This window comes from Eubalaena glacialis, chromosome 3 (genome assembly GCF_028564815.1).
Source record: "Eubalaena glacialis isolate mEubGla1 chromosome 3, mEubGla1.1.hap2.+ XY, whole genome shotgun sequence".
NCBI lineage: Eukaryota > Metazoa > Chordata > Mammalia > Artiodactyla > Balaenidae > Eubalaena > Eubalaena glacialis.
In genome coordinates, this window is record NC_083718.1 from 15466338 (window position 1) to 15484972 (window position 18635).

General features: G+C 36.5%; 1 protein-coding gene across 1 annotated transcript in view; it reads right to left on the reverse strand.

The window, feature by feature from the left end:
* USH2A (usherin) overlaps nucleotides 1-18635 on the reverse strand; it is a 795289-nt gene that overhangs the window by 603976 nt on the left and 172678 nt on the right. The window contains exon 14 of the mRNA XM_061185303.1: nucleotides 6824-6987. Within this exon, the coding sequence (XP_061041286.1) occupies nucleotides 6824-6987 (164 nt within the window). The remainder of the gene's footprint in view (nucleotides 1-6823; nucleotides 6988-18635) is intronic.

Sequence of the window (18635 nt, forward strand, 5' to 3'; positions counted from 1 at the left end):
AAAACAATAACAGCAAACAGCAAACCTTGAGAAAGTGGGAGAAGCTGATTTCTAGAGTTAGATTCAAATTTGAAGTTTTCAGCAAAGAAAATACAAGGCACACAAAGAAACAGGAAAGTACGGCTCATTCAAGAGAAAAAAAATAAACAAACAGAAACTGTCCCTACAAAAGACTTGATGGCAGACCTACTAGACAGAGACTTTAAAACAACTATCTTAAAGATACTCAAAAACTAAAGGAAGATGTTGAGAAAGTTAAAAAATGATGTATGAACAAAATGTAAATATCATAAAGAAATAGAAAACAAAAAGAATTCAAAAAGAAATTCTGGAGCTGACAATTACAATAATTAAATTAAAAATTCACTAGAGGGATTCAAAGGCAGATTTGATCAAGAAGAGAGAATCAGTGAACTTGAAGACAGAAAAAATAGAAATCATTGATTCTGAGGAATAGAATGAAATTAAACTGAAGAAAAATGAACAGAACCTAAGACACCTGTGGGACACCATCAAATGGAAAAACATATGCATTGCAGAAGTCTCAGGAGAAGAAGAAAGAGAAAAAGAGGCAGAGAGAATATTTGAAAAAATAATACCTGAAGGCTTCCCAAATTTAATGAAGATATGCATATAAAATCCAAGAAGCTCAATGAGCTCCAATACACTTAAAAAAACTAACACCAAGACACATTATAATCAAATTTTCAAAGGCCAAAGATAAAGAGGGAATTTTGAAAGAAGCAAGACAGAAGTGACTTGCTACATTCAAGGGATACTCATGAAGATACTTAGCAGAGTTTTCATCAGAAACTCTGGAGGCCAGAAAGCAGTGGGTTAATATATTCAAAGTGCTAAATGAAAAAAAAGAAAGAAAGAAAGAAAAAAAAAAAACCTGCCAACTGAGAATTCTACACTCAGCAAAAGTATTCCTCAAGAGTGAGGGAGAAATTAGACATTCCCAGATAAACAAAGCTGAGGGAGTTTGTTACTACTAGACATGCTCTGCAAGAAACACACAAGGGAGTCCTTCAGGGTGACCTGAATATATATATTCATAGCTCATTTGTGTTTAAATCTTCTTGACACTCTACTCAATTTTATGTTCGTTCTTGGTTATTTACCTATCTTTTTGTCATTCACATTTGTTATCTCTAATTATCAGAGAGGCTCTTATAGCTCTCCTTAAAATAATCTTATTGTGGTAAAATATATAAAGCATAAAATTTACCAAATTAACCATTTTAAAATGTGCAGTGTAGTGATATTAAATACTTTTATTAATGTTGTACATCAACAAACTGGATAACCTCGATGAAATGGACAAATTCCTAGAAAGACAAAACTTACCAAGACTAAATCACAAAGAAATAAAGCATCTGAATAGAACTGTATTAGTAAAGAGATTGGATCAGTAATCAACATCTTGCAACAAAGAAAAGCCCTAGACTTGATGAATTAACTGGTGAATTCTATCAAACAAAATAAGAACTAATACCAGTTATTCTCAAATTTTTCCAAAAATTTGAAAAGGAGGGAACACTTCCTAACTCATTTTATGAGGCCAGCATTACCCTGATATAAAAGCTAGACAAAGACATTACAAGAAAAGAAAACTACAGAACAATATCCCTTATGAACTGATGCAAATATCCTCAACAAAGTACTAGCAAACCAAATTCAGCAACACGATGAAAGGATTATACACCATGAGTAAGGGGGGCTTATTCCTGGATGGCAAAGATGTTTCAACAGACATAAATTGATCAAAGAAATACACCATATTAAGAGGTTGAAAAAAATGAAACCACATGATGACCCCAAGTGACACAGAGAAACAATATGATAAAATTCAACACCCTTTCAAAATAAAAAAATAAATGAACTGGAAGAAGGAAACTACCTCAAAATAATAAAATCCATGTATGAGAAACCTACAGCAAACATCACACTCAATTGTGGAAGACCAAAAGCTTTTTCTCTAAGATCAGGAACAAGGCAAGGATTCCTGCTGTCACCATTTCAACTCAACATAGTACTGGAAGTTCTAGCCAGAAATTAGGCATGAAAGAGAAATAAAAGGCATCCAAACAGAAAAGGAAAAAGTAAAATTATCTTTGTTCACAGATAATATGATCTTTTATGTAGAAAACCCTAAAGATTACACACACACACACACACAAAATCATTAGAACTAATAAATGAATTCAGCAATGTAGCATTATACAAAGTCAACAAACAAAAATTAGTTGCATTTCTATATATTAACAATGAACAATCTGGAAAGGAAATTATGAAAACAATTATTTACAATAGCATTGAAAAGGATACCTAGGAATTAAATTAACCAAGGAGGTGAAAGATTTGTACACTGAAAACTATAAAACTTTGCTCAAAGAAATAAAGGTGACGTAAATAAATGGAAACACATCCCCTGTTCATGGATTAGAAGATTTAATATTGTTAAATGTCAATACTACCCAAAGAAATCTACAGATTTAATGGAATCCTTGTCAAAATTTCAATGACTTTTTTTTGTAGACACAGGAAACTTACCCTAAAATTCATATGTAATCTTAAAGGACCCCAAAATAGCCAAAACAATCTTGAAAAAGAACAAAGCTGGAAGACATACACCTTCTCATTTCAAAACATACTACAAAGCTACAGTAGCTTTGTGGTCCTGGCATAAAGATAGACATATAAACCAATGGAATAGACTAGAGAGTCCAGAAATAAACACTCACATATATGGTCAAATGATTTTCAACAAGGAAGCCAAGACCATTCAATAGGTGAAGTAGAGTCTTTCCAACAAACAGTGCTTGGAAAACTGGATATTCACATGCAAAAGAGTGAAGTTGACCCTTATCTAACACCATTTACAAAAATTAACTCAAAATAGATCAAAAATCTAAATGTAAGACCTAAAACTATAAAATTCTTAGAAAACAACTCAGGGCAAAAGCTTCACGACATTGGGTTTGGCAATGATTTCTTGCATATGATATCAAAAGCACAAGTAACAAAAGAAAAAAATAGACAAATTGGACTTCATCAAAAATTTAAATATTTGTTCACCAAAGACACTATCAACAGATTAAAAACGTGACCCATAGAATTAAAGAAAATATTTGCAAATCATATACCTGGTGAGGAATAAATATCCAGAATACATATGGAACTCCTAAAACGCAACAACAAAAAAATTCAATTAAAAAATGGGAAAATGACTTGAATAGATATTTCTCCAAAGAAGATATACAAATAACCAATAAGCACATGAAAAGATGCTCAATATCACTAATCATTGGGAAAATGCACATCAAAACTACAATGAGATACCATCTTACACACATTAGGAGGGCTACTATAAATAAACAGAAAAAAATAATGTTGGCAATGGTAAAGAAAACAGAACCCTTGTGCACTGTTGGTGAGAACGTAAAATGGTAAAGCCGCTGTAGAGAATAGTATGGCAGTTCCTCAAAAAAATAAAAATAGAATTACCATAAGATCCAGCAATTCCACTTCTGAGTATATACCCAATAGACTTGAAAGCAGAATCTTGAAGAGATCTTTGTACACCCACATTCATAGCAGCATTATTCACAAACGCTAAAGCATGGAAGCAACCTACGTGTCTATCGACAGATGAATGGATAAGCAAAAGGTGGTATATACATGTAATGGGATATAGCTCAGCTTTAAAAAGAAGGAAATTCTGACATATGCTAAAATATGGATAAACCTGGAGGACATATGCTGAGCGAAATAAGCCCGTAACAAAAAGGCGAATACTTTATGATTTTCCTTATATGAGGTACCTTAGATTGTTAAAAATCATAGAGACAGAAAGTAAAATTATGGTTGCCAGGAGCTAGGGGAATATGTGGGGAAGGGGGATTATTGTTTAATGGGTATAGGGTTTCAGATTCACAAGAAGAAGAGAGTTACGGAGATGGATGGTAGTGATGGCTGCACAGCATTATGAATGTATTTAATATCACTGAACTGAACTGTACATTTAAAAGTGGTTAATATGGTAAATTTTATGTTATGTATATTTCATCACAGTAAAAATATTTTTAAAGGAGAGATATGAGATCCTCTCTGAAAAGTAGAGATAAAAAATGTGAATGATAAAAAGATGGATAAATAACCAAGGATAAACATAAAAGTGATTTGATTATCAAAAAGATTTAAGCACATATGAGCTATGAATATATATATACAGTTTACTTGTTTGTTTAGTTAAGTTCAGAAGCAGAAGTGTAGGGCAAAGTAGAATGTCATTCAGTAGGAAAGCATGCAGAAAGCAGAACTCTATGATACACGTTCTGTTTCTCTCTCTCCACATCAAAGAGAATGACTATCATTTTAAAAGCATAAAATAATTATTCATAGGAAAGAACTAAATCACGTAATAAGGAAGCATATTATGAGAGAAGGTCTAACTACTTTATTTTAATTCAATTCCCCTGCACTTTGGAAATTATATCCTAGGATTCCCGCCTCCACTCCCTGTGCAAAAAAAGAAAAAGAAATAAAACAACCAATCACAGATGGTATTGCTAAACTTTTTTCAGTGGCTAAGGAAGTAGAAAAGATAATAACTATAATCTCATGGTTCCCAAACTGTACAGAAGGGCACCATGAAACATGATACTTTTCAAGGAAAACACATTCTTGACATCAGCAGGACACAGAGAAAAATATGTGCCCGAGGTAGTTCACAGTTTCAACAATAGATAGCACTACGTTCCTTTCAATAGCATCCTGTCTTTGTGAAGCTGGTTGTTCTAGCTGTTGCTGGGATTAAAAAGCAAGGACCATGTGAAAACCAAGGTGGAACAGGACAGAAAGAAGCTCTCTTCACACTCATCCCACAATTGGCACTTTCTTGCGCCTCTCATTCACTTCCTTCTGTTCTCATCGTGTCCATCACCCTTGCTGACTGTGTTTTGAGCTCCTTTAAAGGCAGGAATCCTGTCTAATTTTTAAGATGAATTACCTCTGTTGATGCTAAGCTTCTGACTTTGTTTTGCAAATGTGGTGAAACCCCAACCTAAAACAACAGCAGCAAAAACACCACCACAAGTCGCTGGAGGAATGTGCTCAATACTAAGGATCACAAGTTTAAAGAGACAGAAAGTCAAAAGGAACATATCCAGAAAAGAATAATTATAAATATGCAAGGTTTTTTAACTATTAAGAATTGAAAGCAGTGGGACAGACCAAAAATATTTAGCCCAGAGAAGAAAAATCTTAACATAAAAGTAAACATCTACCACTACTAAGAAATGTAGGCCAGGTTTCCAGTGACCAGACCATCCACTTTTGCCTGAGGTGTAATTCCTAGACTGTGTCTCAGGTGCAAGAACAGGTAGTAAAAAATGGAGCAGAAGCCAATATTTTCGTACAGCATTAGTGGCAGAACCAATCAAAAAATCTCTAAGATTCCATATGCGGTATGTAAAGCTGTCACAATTCTATTATAAACGATGATCTACGACTGACATCCAAAGAAATACGCTGGAATTTCTGTTGCACACAAATCAATCAATGATATAGCTAATCAGTGAACAACAAATATTAATTAAATGTTCAATGAATCCAGATTGGTGTTTAGACTGTATTTATACACAAAGTCAATTGTGATCATCCTTTCCCAAGAGTAGCATAAGTACCTACAATTTTACTTTTACTAAAATCCAGAGAGACCAGTGAAACACAGAATACTGAAGATAAAACACACAGGTACAAAAGCTGAATATGTCTTGTTAATCATTAGCTACATCTTGCTTTCCACTACTTCCAAAACTAGTACAGTTGCTGTGGACCCCAATATTTTATTACTTCTCTCTCTTCCTTAAATATAGATAGCACTGCTCCAGGCATACTTGTTTATGATGATTTGTCCAGACTTGTGGCATTTCCTAACATTGTGACTCATGACAATCTCAGGACACCTCAAGGAGGAAACACATTGTACAATATATTATAGAGGGCTCCTTACCACATGTTCTTAGCAGGCATTTCTTGGGAATTCTGGAAAAGGTAAGGATAGATGATCTTGAAGTAAATACAAAGAAATCATCAATATGCTATGAAATTGTAGGACTGCAGGTGACCTTGAGAAGTCAATTCAAGGCCCTGGAGAATAGTGTTGAGAAGTCAAAAGACACTATGATGTAACCTTTGGCTTCCAAGAGTTAAAAATGTGAGAGATGTTGAAATAACTAATGCAACTTAAAGTAGAAAGACAGGAATATCAAATACAGGAGTAATATGTGGTGATAAATAAAGATAATAACTGCTACAATATCAATAAACAACTAATAGTAGCATAGTGTCCATATAATTGGGGGTGGGGAGGTGGAAGGACATAAATCCCACAATAAATAAGTATAAATCTTCCATTTGCTATAGAAATTACCTGGAAATGTGCTTATGTGGTGAGGCGACCACTCATTTTGGTTTAACCAATGTTGTCCTAAATTTTACACTGAAAAGTCCCACATTCTGGAAAAACCCTTAGTCTGGGGTAAACCAGGACTTTGGTCACCTCGCTAGTGATACCACTGCAACAAACTATTGTAAATTTCCCACTGCTAAGATAATCATATAACCATGTTCAATGATCCAATCAAGGGAAAGAACCCAAATTTCATTTAGTGTAATTTTTTTTCCATTTCTCACTTAAATTCTCCACATTGTACCTAAGCCTTTCTGATGAGTTCTCGGTGGAGAGAGAAATTAAGGAGACAGTGCCCTGCATGATGTTGCCTCCTACACCAGTACTGGGCCAGAGCTCACTTACTTTTGCTGCAGCCCAATGGATTGTTGATATCCAAATGGCTTGCACTGGGAACACAAGTATCACACCTTGAGCCAGTGACAAATCGTTTACAGAAACACTGGCCAGTGACTGAGTGACAGGTTTCATTCAAGGCTCCTGAGAGATGACAACTGCAAGGCTGACATCTGAAAAGACAAATAAACCATCAAAGAGAATAACGTTTCGATTAGTAATTCACAGTATAAGTTACACCTATCAATAACATTGTGGAATAAAATAGTCTGTTTTAGCCAGTATACTGAAAAGGATTCCTGAGCTAAAAAACACAAAATACAGCAAAACAGAAAAAACACCTTTATCAAAATGCCACTCACGATAAAATCTCTATGAAGCCATCTCTTTGTACATTTATTAATGCCAAGAAAGTGTTACATTGCTTTTTTATATGCCATGATACATCTTATGGTTTATTTTCCATACTAGTTGCTCAATTAAGAACACTGTAAACTTTCCATCCTCACAAAAGCAGTTCTCCTGACAGCTAAAAATTAAGATGAGATACCCATAAAATTATCTCTTCAAGTATCTTTTAAGTTGTGAAATACAAAACTGGGTATGATAATTATTGCTCCCCCTAAAAATCTTGTAATCCTATAGTTTTATAAAGAGTAAAAATTATATAGTTTTCTAAAGACTACATTTTGCTAAGGAAACAGTTTGAGGAAGACACGTCCAAATACTGTTGATGCTTTAATATATGTTATGTTTCACTTTTTATTTTATGCACTAAACTTATTCACCCAAAATGATTAAAGAATAGAGCATTATTCTGATCTATGAAAAGATACTATTGATATAAATATAATGAAAAAACTTCATTTTGACTTAGATTTCCTGGACCCAAAGTTGATGGTAAAAATCACTGTTTTGGCATTTTGCCATGGTAGAAACTAAAACCTGTTTCCTCAGAATGAATTATTCAAACACTCATTCCATGTCAATGTCACAGATTAGGATAAGCAATTTTGGCACCATGAAGCCTTAGAGAAGCAAAACAGCACACGTAAGAAGACTACCACCTTTAAACAGAGACTTTCCATAGGGTACATTTAAAACAAAAGTATGGCTTCCCCTATATTTTCTAATAAAGATGCTGGATGGATAGAGTTACTTCATCTCACTGCAACTTTTATGGTGTGATCTCCTGGGTAATCATTCAAGACCCTTAAAAAAGCCGATAAAAGCTAAGGCTGCTAAATAAGCTGCAAATTTGTTTTATGGACTAATATCACTTTGGGAATAAATAAAGTACAGTTCGTCTTGAAACCCACTCTACTGTAGTTTGCCCTTTTTATGTCATGATAAAAGGACATGTTTCCCTCCAAACAACTATACTGTATCCTTTATGTATAGACACTGCAGCAGAACTCCATCTCAAATAGATATTTTGTTTAGGTGTTTAAGTATTAGATCTGAAGAAAATTATGCATGGAAATTAAAATGGAATTACAGAAGCAACAAAATATTTAATTTGCTCCTAACTTCATTATACGCTATTACTTAGAGTATATTGTTTGTCGGCTTTTGATGTAATATTGGTAAGCATAAGCAATAAGAGACAAGCTTCTCTCAATGCATATATATATCACTGCACCACTCGTGAATAAGTGTCTCTCGAGTATTTCAGCTTTTATTACCATTCACTCATGAGACAATCACATTTATTTTACATACAGTACATTTAGAGTAATAGTTTCCAGTGTATAACATAATTCCTTTCCTTGATGGAGATCTATTTTCTTCACGTTAACTGCTACATGCTTAACTCCAAGGCAGCTCTGTCAATATACATGGGATATTAAGTTCCAAATCCAAATGGAATAAATAAACCAGTTCTTAGGAAAGCATGCAGTGTTTTGAGTAACTAAATGTGACTCTTCCTGATTTCATAGTCTTCTTATCCCAGCCATTGTTATATGCAACTTCTCTGACTTCTTATAATGGCTTGACTTTAGTAAGAGAGATTTTTACCTGGATGAAGTTCATAGGAGACTTTTCTGAATATTATAGTTTGTTTCTAGCCTAAAGGATGCTGGGGATAATTTTGTAATTGAGGTTTAAGTAAAATGATTCCTGTAAATTTCTCAGCCATTCAAATATAATTTTAAACATTTCCAAGACTCTTTAGCAGATAAGCTACAAGTTAGATGTCATTTTATAAGTTATCCTTCCTCAAGAGCATCTCCTAAGTGAAATACATTTCACGTTTATTAAAACAAAATTATACATAATGAAGGAAAAGACATTTTAAGCTTAGAAAGAGAAACACCAAACTAAGATGAATTGTGATATTGATTTTGTGAGGATAAATGGTTTTTGTAATATTAATATAAAGAAACCTTTATTACACTGACTCTCCTGGTACAGCTAGGGCTTCTCCCGCAATCTGTTTAAAATCTTCATTTTTCATCCTTATGGGAAAACCTCACTTGCTAAATGGATTTCATAAAGAGTAATCTGTCAAGATTTATATAGATAAACAATTTGTGATGTTTATTGACCAGTTCATTATGGTTACCATTACAGTTCTGTTTGGGCCCTTACATAACTTAGTGTTTACTGGATAGAATGGGAAAGAAGTTAATTAGCTTCTGTCTCTTAAATCACAAATCTCCTATATTTTCCTTTCCAGAGAGCTTCTTCCAGTTGTGCAAACAGTAAGAGAAAGAGTTATCCTACTTATTACTATTGCGGAAACATCACTATGAATGAAGGGAGTGAGTTTCAATAGTGCATCCCGTTGTCAGAAACTTCATCATGTGAGGAAGAGCTACCACAATAGGAGGCCCATGGATACGGTCCAGGATATAGATAACTTTAGTGATGTTTCTCTTTGGACACCTCTCTTCTGTCTGGAGCCTCAACTCATGGGTAACATCAAATTGAGTTAAAGATATTGACCGACGTAAATAACATTCACTGAGGGCTAATGATGTCCCAGGACAGGACTAGGCATTGAGCACATAAGGATGAATAAGATAGAATTGTCCCTGTCTTCAAGGAGCCCTCAGTCTAGTGAGAAATGAAAACATGGAAAGAGCATTAATAAAGATGTGTACAGACTCTTTGGGAACACAGAAAAGGACCAACTACCTACTCTGGTGGAAAAGGATGGGGACAGGGAAAGGAGTAGTAAGAAGGAATCCTGGAAGAGGGTGTTTGGACTGCATATTAAAAGATGAATAGGAATAAGCCAAGCCAACCAGGGATGGGAGAAAATAGAGAGATAAGACACAGCAGGAGAGGCTGTGAACTTTTAAGCAATTCAAAACTTTTGGATATAAATTCCAAACAGGAAGGTGGTGACAGATAAATCTGGACAGGTAAGCAGAGGTAAGATATTGCTAGATTAGGTGCAATGGTGACAGTGGTAGGAGCAGGATAGATTTAAGAAATGTTTAGTATGTAAGATCAGTAGGATGGGGTGGACAGATTGAAAAGAGACGTGAAGAAGGAAATAAGGGCATGGGGTTACTCCCGGTTTTCTAATTTGCTGATGGGTGGATGAAGGGGTCATCATATAACATAAAGAATGAAGGAGGAAGAGACCTCCAATTGCTGAGGGACTTTAGTCAAGGATTCTTAATAATCATTAAGAATAGAAGAGAAAGAGGCTTCAAGGCAACTTGGAGAAATTGGACAAAGAGTTTTCTTCCATCAGTCCCTAGCACAAAGACTAGCAACCAGTAAGTGTTCGATAAATATTGTTGAATAAATGAATGAATAAAGCCCTAGAAAAGCTTTAGACTTAGGACACCACAGATAAATCTAAATGTGACACATAGCTTTAATAACAATGTAACTCTTTTGAGCCCTTTCTGATTGGCATAGCTGTCCCCCTGGCTAACCTCTCCCCAAGGAAGGGACCACTCTTTAAGGGCTGGCCTTCTATTCGGACTCCCTAAGGCCAGAAGAGTTCTTGGTTCAGTCCTTTTGTGAAGGATCCCATGAGTGCCCTCCAGAGGAGTTTGGTTTTCCCCTGGTTAAGATTCTATCCCATCTCTGCAGTGGACGTGTGGTCTCACTGAGGTTCCTAGTTTCCCTTTCTTCACAGCCAACTAGTAGCACCAGATTCTCTTAGAACCGACGTCCAGAATTATAAGAGAGGGATGTGGGGTTTGGAGATCCTGTGTGTGTGAGCTGAAAGCCGTATCACATGGCTTATTGGAGAAGTGAGTGGTGCTGTCTCATCAAGGAGTGAGGGGTCTGCAGTGATCAGCCCACACCCCCCCCCCCCGGTGAAGCCTTCCTACAAGTAAAGGGACTCATGAGAACTGGACCTGGGCAGTGGCTCCCTTGCATCCAGACAACAGTGCCATCCGACTCCAGGGTGGGGACATTCCTGTCATCTGAAGAAGAGCTTGCTAAGCACAGTCCTGTAGTTGGGCCTCTGCCACTTTCTCCTTTGTTGGCACTCCACCTAATCACAGGGAATGTAGACCACGGCCAACATGCCAGTCACCAAGACCAGACATTTAAAAGGAAAAGAAATCCCAGAAGACTCACTATATTAACAGTAACACACATGTTTATGTCTAGAAGCTCTAGCGTTCCTTTCCTTAACCTCCTCATCATATGAACATGATAACTTTGAGGTCTGAAAGCAGAGTCAAATTCTTAAAGTGCTCTCAGGGAGAAGCGAGTACACTAATTCTGTGACCCCAGAAGGCAGAAGTAAGGTCGGTCAAGAAAGTCACAGGAATGAAATTTTTGCTTAATATGAAGAATAAGGTTAGAGTTGTTTGAAATAAAGATGATCTGTTTCAGAGACAATAAGCTCTTTTTAGTCCCATGTTTTCAGCAGAAGCTGAATGATCAGTTGTCCTGAAAGGTGATTTATGTAGAAAAATGTATAGGGTACAGTTTAACCAAAGTTACTTTTAAGCTCCTTTCCAAATCTATAGCGTTACGATTCTACAATGCTTGGTGGGATTAAGTAACTTGCTCAGGGCTCACTGACTCTGGTTACAGACTCAGCAATCTTTATCTAAAAGGACCAGACTAAATAGTTTAGGCTTTGTGGCCAAATGACCTCTGGGGCACCTCAACGCTGCTGTAGTAGTGTGCAAGCAGCCATAGACAGGGTGTGAAGACTGAGTATTACTGCGCTCCAATAAAATTTTATTTCCATAAACAGGTGGCCGGCCAGGTCTGGTCCACAGGCCACAGTTTGCTGAACCCTGGTGTAGTAGGTTGAATGATTACCCCCCAACAATGTCAAAGTTCCAATCTCCAGAATTTGTGAATATGCTACCTTACTTGGCAAAGGAACTTTGCAGATTTGAGATGAAGAGATTACCCTGTATTATCTGAGTATCTAATGTAATCACAAGAGTCCTTATAGGAGACAGACAAGAAGGTGAGAGTCAGAGAGAGAAGATGTTAAGAACATAAGCAGAGATCAGAGAAGACAGAAAACACCACTGTGCTGGCTTTGAAGGTGAAGAAAGGAGCCATGAGCTAAGGAATGTGGGTGGCATCTAGAACTGGGAAAAGCAAGGAAGTGGGTCTTCTCCTGATGTCCAAGATAAACATAGGCCTGCTGACACCTTGACTTTAGCCCAATGAAACTAACTTAGGACTTCTGGCTTCCATAACTATAAGATAATAAATTCATGTTGTTTTATGCCACTAAGTTTGTAGTAAATAATTATCATAGCAGGAATAGGACACAAATAGGCCTGGTCTAGTAGAACAGCCATAATTGGAACCTAAACACCTTGATGCCAACACTGTTATTCCTATTATATCACATTGAATAAATGCTACTAGTTTATAAAAACTGACATTTCTTAGAGAGCCGTACAGAATCTGTATTAAAGGAGAATATATCACCTAGTGGTCACAGTAGATTGCAAAAATGACCACAATTCTTCACCTCTCTGTTTATGCAGGTCCTTTGCAACTAACTGTGCAATTCTTCCATCAAAAAGTAGAGTCTATTTCTCCACCTCTGAATATGTGCTGGTCTGTGACTTGCTTTGGCTAACAGACTAAGGCAAAAGTAACTTTGTGGCAGTTCCAAGCATAGGTCTCAAGTGTCCGAGCACCTTTCTGCTTTCTCTTTGGGAACTCATCCACTCCCTCATGAGTGAGCCCCGGCTAGGTGGCTAGCTGATGAGAGGCATGTGGCCCTTTAACCCCATCACCCTAGATAAGAACTAGCTGTCTAACAAAGAGTCATAGAGGAGAATGAATCTGTGAGGAACATTCCCCAACATTCCACTGTGATACCACCAAAGGACAAGAAAGTTATCTGCTTCCCTTTGAAGTCATTGATCTGGTTCTCAGAAAAAGAGACCAATTGAGATCCCTTGGAAATATGCATGTGAAAAGATGGCCAGACCAGATCTTTAACTTAGTGGTGAAATGGAGAACTTGTGCAGTAAAACCAAAAGTAATCTGGTCACAGAAGAATTTTACTTTATGTTTTAGAAGTCTGAGCCTTTTGATTCCCCGGCCAGCCTAGATCTCAATTCCCTACCATCTGAGGGAAACCACAGTTCATTGTGTGTCAGCTGGTCAGTAGGAGACACATAGTGATACTTCTAGCTCCTTAAGGCTAAAAAAAGACAATATACCACTAATGAATGTAAAGAAAAGAAGTCATTATGGAAAAAATCTTTAGGGGATTGTGAGGTTCGGATGGTATGTGAGAAAATGGTGGTGCCCCAGATGAACTGGAGCCGTCTTGTGGGCTGTGGGAAAGAGGACTCGTAGTTACAGGTCAACTTGCAGACAGTGCCAGAGAGTGCACTGTGTCAAATACGGGTCTCAACTACCCACTGAGACAAACTGAATGTGGCCCATTTTTGTCTCATTGTTTTTGGTTTAGACAAATATGATATACTTTTATTTATTTATTTATTTTTTGCTTTATTGGTTTTTTCAGTGGGCAGACTTTTTTTGCTTCATTGTTTTCAATACTGATTAAATCACGTTTGCCTTATGTGTCCAAGGTAAATGGAGTGATTTTTGCACTTGGATTAGCTTTTTAAAAACACATGCCCTTTTTTGTGATAGGGAGCTTTTGAAGAATGGACTACTTGGAAGAAAACAGGCAAATGATTTTCCAGCTTGTTACTGTTGTGTTTGGTGCATTTTTTGTCACTGTTGCTGTAGTTTAGGGTCAGGCTCTATTTTATGTTATTTATTTTGCCCTTGGGAGTATTAAAAAAAAGTATATAAAACAAGCCAAGAGAAAAATATAGCAAACATAGCTGTGCACAATAAAGAGAAGATGGAGTAGGGTAAGGGATATGTGTGAACTTCATGGAGGGGTTAAGTAAAATCCCCTGAATATATAAATGGAAAAAGCAGATGAGAAAGTCAATTTATTTTCAAAATCAATGAAGAGATACAATGATACTTGTATCTTCTCCTTGCTTAAAAATAAAATACTTATAATCTTTGTAGAATTCTGGAAATTAATGAAATAAATTTATACTTATAAGTACCTACAAGGTACATTCAAAGGTACATTCAAATGATTTTAGATGATTCAAGGTACAGTCAAATGATTTTAGATGATTTTATTTCTTTTTTAAAAATTTTAACATCAGGGCACAAATAGTTATTTTCCTAACTGCATGTCTGTATACATTTAGATTACGAGTGGATTTTTTCCTTCAGGAAACAAAAATTCCTTATACTACATGGAATCCCATATGTTGTAGCCATCTTTGTACACATTTTCAAAATAGTCAGTGTTAGTATATATACACAAGAACAACCAGAAGTCAACAAAGAGATTTCAGTATCATTCAGGAAAGGAATGGAAAACATAAAAAGAATAAAATCCTTTTTTATCTCTTCTCAGTGATGAGCAAAAGTATAAATTCAAGCAATTCTCACTGTCACATTTTGAAACATCTTTCTCTATGACCTTCTGTGCTAGAGGATTTCTTCTCTATCATCAATGTTAAAGTGAAATGCGACAGTAGAATTCATCAGTGGAAAAGAAGGGTCAACTCTAGACAAGGGCATTCCAGATGACTGACTTAACAAGGGACAAATCCTGCTGATTTCTTTGGGCCCTATGTGGTTAAGGGAAGCTTTATTTATTTCAGAGAAGTTGCATTACACATGGTGGCTCTTGCTTTCAATAGCTCTTTCCAGCAGCAGCGTATGCTAATATCAAGAGCCAACCCTGCCCAATCTGAGAGCATCCTGAGTCGCACGTGGGTGGTGCAGACTTGAATAGTTATTTTAAGATTTATATCCCTTTCACTAAGATGATGATGGCATGAGACTTTTATTTTTTTAATTTTTGGCAGAGGTGAGGAAAGTAATGCAAATGAGAATTTTTTCTGTGTTGGTTATATTAAGAATGGGATGCATGAGAGGCATGCAAATTTAAAACTCAGAGAGACAACTAGCCATAGGCCTAGAGCACATGATGGAGATCTGAAGATGTGATAATATATTTGAAAGTCATTTACAGGCATGTAGAGGTTGAAATCATAGACGTTGATATGTAAGTTGAAGGGCCAGATTAAAGAGTACTAATCATCAAAAGAAATAAAAAACAAATCAGAGAAGCAGAATCTTGGGAGTCAAAGGAAAAGATGATTTTAAGAAAAACGGTGAACAATAAAATAATTAGCACACTGGAAAACCATTAGTCATAAAAAGCAATCATAAATTAATTTTACTTTCATCTTTCACTGATCCTTTAAATATATCATATGGGGCTAAGTCCCCTGTCTGCCACCTGGATATAAAGTGAGTCAACTGTATGGCATTTCTGGTCTTTCTTAGGTAATAGAAAGTCCTACAGTTATTTTAAGTTGCAAAGCATGGGTTCAACAAGAAGAACCAAACTGGAGGCATCAGATTTCCTGGTTTTAAAAAATATTACAAAGCTATTGTAATCAAAATGGTATGGTACTGGCATTAAAAACAGACACATAGACGAATGGAACAGAATAGAGAGCCCAGAAACAAATCCACACATATCAGTCAACTGATCTTCAAAAAGGGTATCAGGAACACACAATGAGGAAAGGATGGCCTCTTCAATAAATGGTGCTGGCAAAACTAAATATTCACGTGCAGAAGAATGAAATTGGACCCTTAAATCATCATATACAAAAATCAACTCAAAATGGATTAAAAACTTAAAGTTAATATCAGAGTCTAAAACTACTAGAAGAAAACATAGGGAAAAAGCTTCTTGACATTGGTCTGGGCAATGATTTTGTGGTTATGACACCAAAGCTCAGGCAAAAAAGCGAAAAGAGATGAACTAAAAAGCTTTTGCACAGCAAAGAAAATAACCAACAGAGTGAAAAAAGACAACCTATAGAATGGGAGAAAATATTTGCAAACCACCTATCTGATAAGGGGTTAATATCCAAAATATATAAGAAACTCATACAACTCAATAGCAAAAAACTCCTAATTTAAAAAAATGAGCAAAGGATATTTATAGACATTTCTCCAAAGAAGACATACAAATGGCCAACAGGTACATTAAAAGGTGCTCAACATCATTAATCATCAGGGAAATGCAAATCAAACCACAATGAGATATCACCTCACACCTGTTACAATGGCTATTATCAAAAAGCTAGGTGTTGGTGAGGATGTGGAGAAAAGGGAAGCCCTGTACACTACTGGTGGGAATGTAAGTTGGTACAGTCACTATGGAAAACAGTATGAAAGTTCCTTAAAAAACTACAACTAGGACTATCATATGATTCCAGCAATCCCACTTCTGGGTATATATCCAAAGGAAATAAAATCAGGATTGTGAAGAGATATCTGCACCCCTATGTTCACTACAGCATTATTCACAATAGCCAAGATAGGGAAACAACATAAATGCCCATCAATGGATAAATGGATAAAGAAAATATGGCATGTATGTGTGTGTGTGTGTGTGTGTGTGTGTGTGTGTGTGTGTGTGTGTGTACTTCCTTACTTGACTCAATATAATTATGAGTCACCTAATATGTAAAGATATACAATTGTATTTATATGACACTTGTCATAAGTCTTTATTTGCTTTGAACTCACACTTATTCTGGATTTTTTACGCTATAGAAGCTACCAGCTTTTCAAACTTTGGCTCTATCTCCTAGACTACAGCCTGCACTCATCCCTTTTATTTTACTGAGTTCTGCTTTCCTAATTTTAACCTTGGCACCTTCTAATAATGTATTTGTTGTTGTGGTGGTGGTGGTGGTGGTGGTGATGATGATGATGATGTATTTTATACCTACTTTTCTGGCTCTTCCCATTCCTCATCAACTTAGGTTATTTCAAGCCAGCTTTTAACCCAGGGAGTCTGATTCCCACGTTAGCCAGTCCTACTGCAGGGTGATAGGTGATAGAACACTATCCGTAAGCAATTCTTGGCCCTGGATTAGATTGGGGTGGGCAGATAAATGAGGGAGAAGCAGAATGGGGTGAATATCAGCCTGAGTTTACAAACACTGAAGGGTAGGGGAAGCCATGTAATGAAGGGAATCAGGTTTCACTTAAAGAAAGTTAAGTGAAAAAGCCAAGACAATTAGACATCTTTTGGTCATTAAGTAGGGGTTTTGGTGACAACACTGGCAAGAATAACAAGGGAGATCAGTAGAGGGGAAATGGGTAAGTGACTGGCACAAAATGTCATAGATAGGCATGAGTATTCCAAGGACAGCTGACTGGGGAAGATATTTTTCTCTTGGTAATTAAGTGTTGTCAGAAAGACTATGGAAAAGACAGGAAATCTAAAGACAGAGGCTGCCAGTAGTGAAACAGACCAACCCCAGAGTTCCAACTGGGGAATTTGTGAGATGATCTTTCAACAAAAAGTATGTAGAAGGGGTAGTAGGTGCAATAACTGGCCCTGATTTTACTATCAAAATCCTGGTAATACTTTTCATTTAACATCTACTGTACCATGTGTTTTCTATACTCATTCAGAGTGATTTCGTATTTGTAGAGAAGAGCAGTAATGCTCTCAGACTAACCAAGATGATATTCCAATGGTAACAGAAGTGGAGCAGCATGGATTTGAAAAATAAGATATGTAATAAGGGGCTTCCCTGGTGGCGCAGTGGTTGAGAATCTGCCTGCCAATGCAGGAGACACGGGTTCGAGCCCTGGTCTGGGAAGATCCCGCGTGTCGCAGAGCAACTGGGCCCGTGAGCCATGACTACTGAGCCTGTGTGTCTGGAGCCTGTGCTCCGCAACTAGAGAGGCCGCGGTAGTGAGAGGCCCGCAACTAGAGAAAGCCCTCGCACAGAAACGAAGACCCAACACAGCCATAAATAAATAAATAAATAATTTAAAAAAAAATGTAATAAGAACATAAAGTTGTTTTAATAAATATTTTAAATATTATATTAAAGTTTTTTAATCAAATTGAATTTTAGTAGAAAGCCAAATGAACTAGCTTGAGTTCTTTTTCAATAATTTACCCCATCACACTGTCCACACTCTAATCAAGTTGTTAATGAAGAGTGTAACAGCCAAAAGGCAGGCAGCAGGGGGACGATGAGTTGAAAAAATAATCTCAAACCCTTGAGTACTTAGCATTTATATTTATAAACACACACAGACACATATTGGGAAACAGATTTGGTTGGTGTGTGCAGACACAACACTAGTTTCTTGGGGATAGGAACGTCAAAGAATTCATGGATACAGTCCCAATCCTAGACAAATTTATAATCTGACCAGACCAAGAAAACACACATGGAATTGGCATTCCAGCACACCTTTAAAAGTACAGCAATGAACACATCTGCATGAAAGCAAATGCCCACAGATACACAGG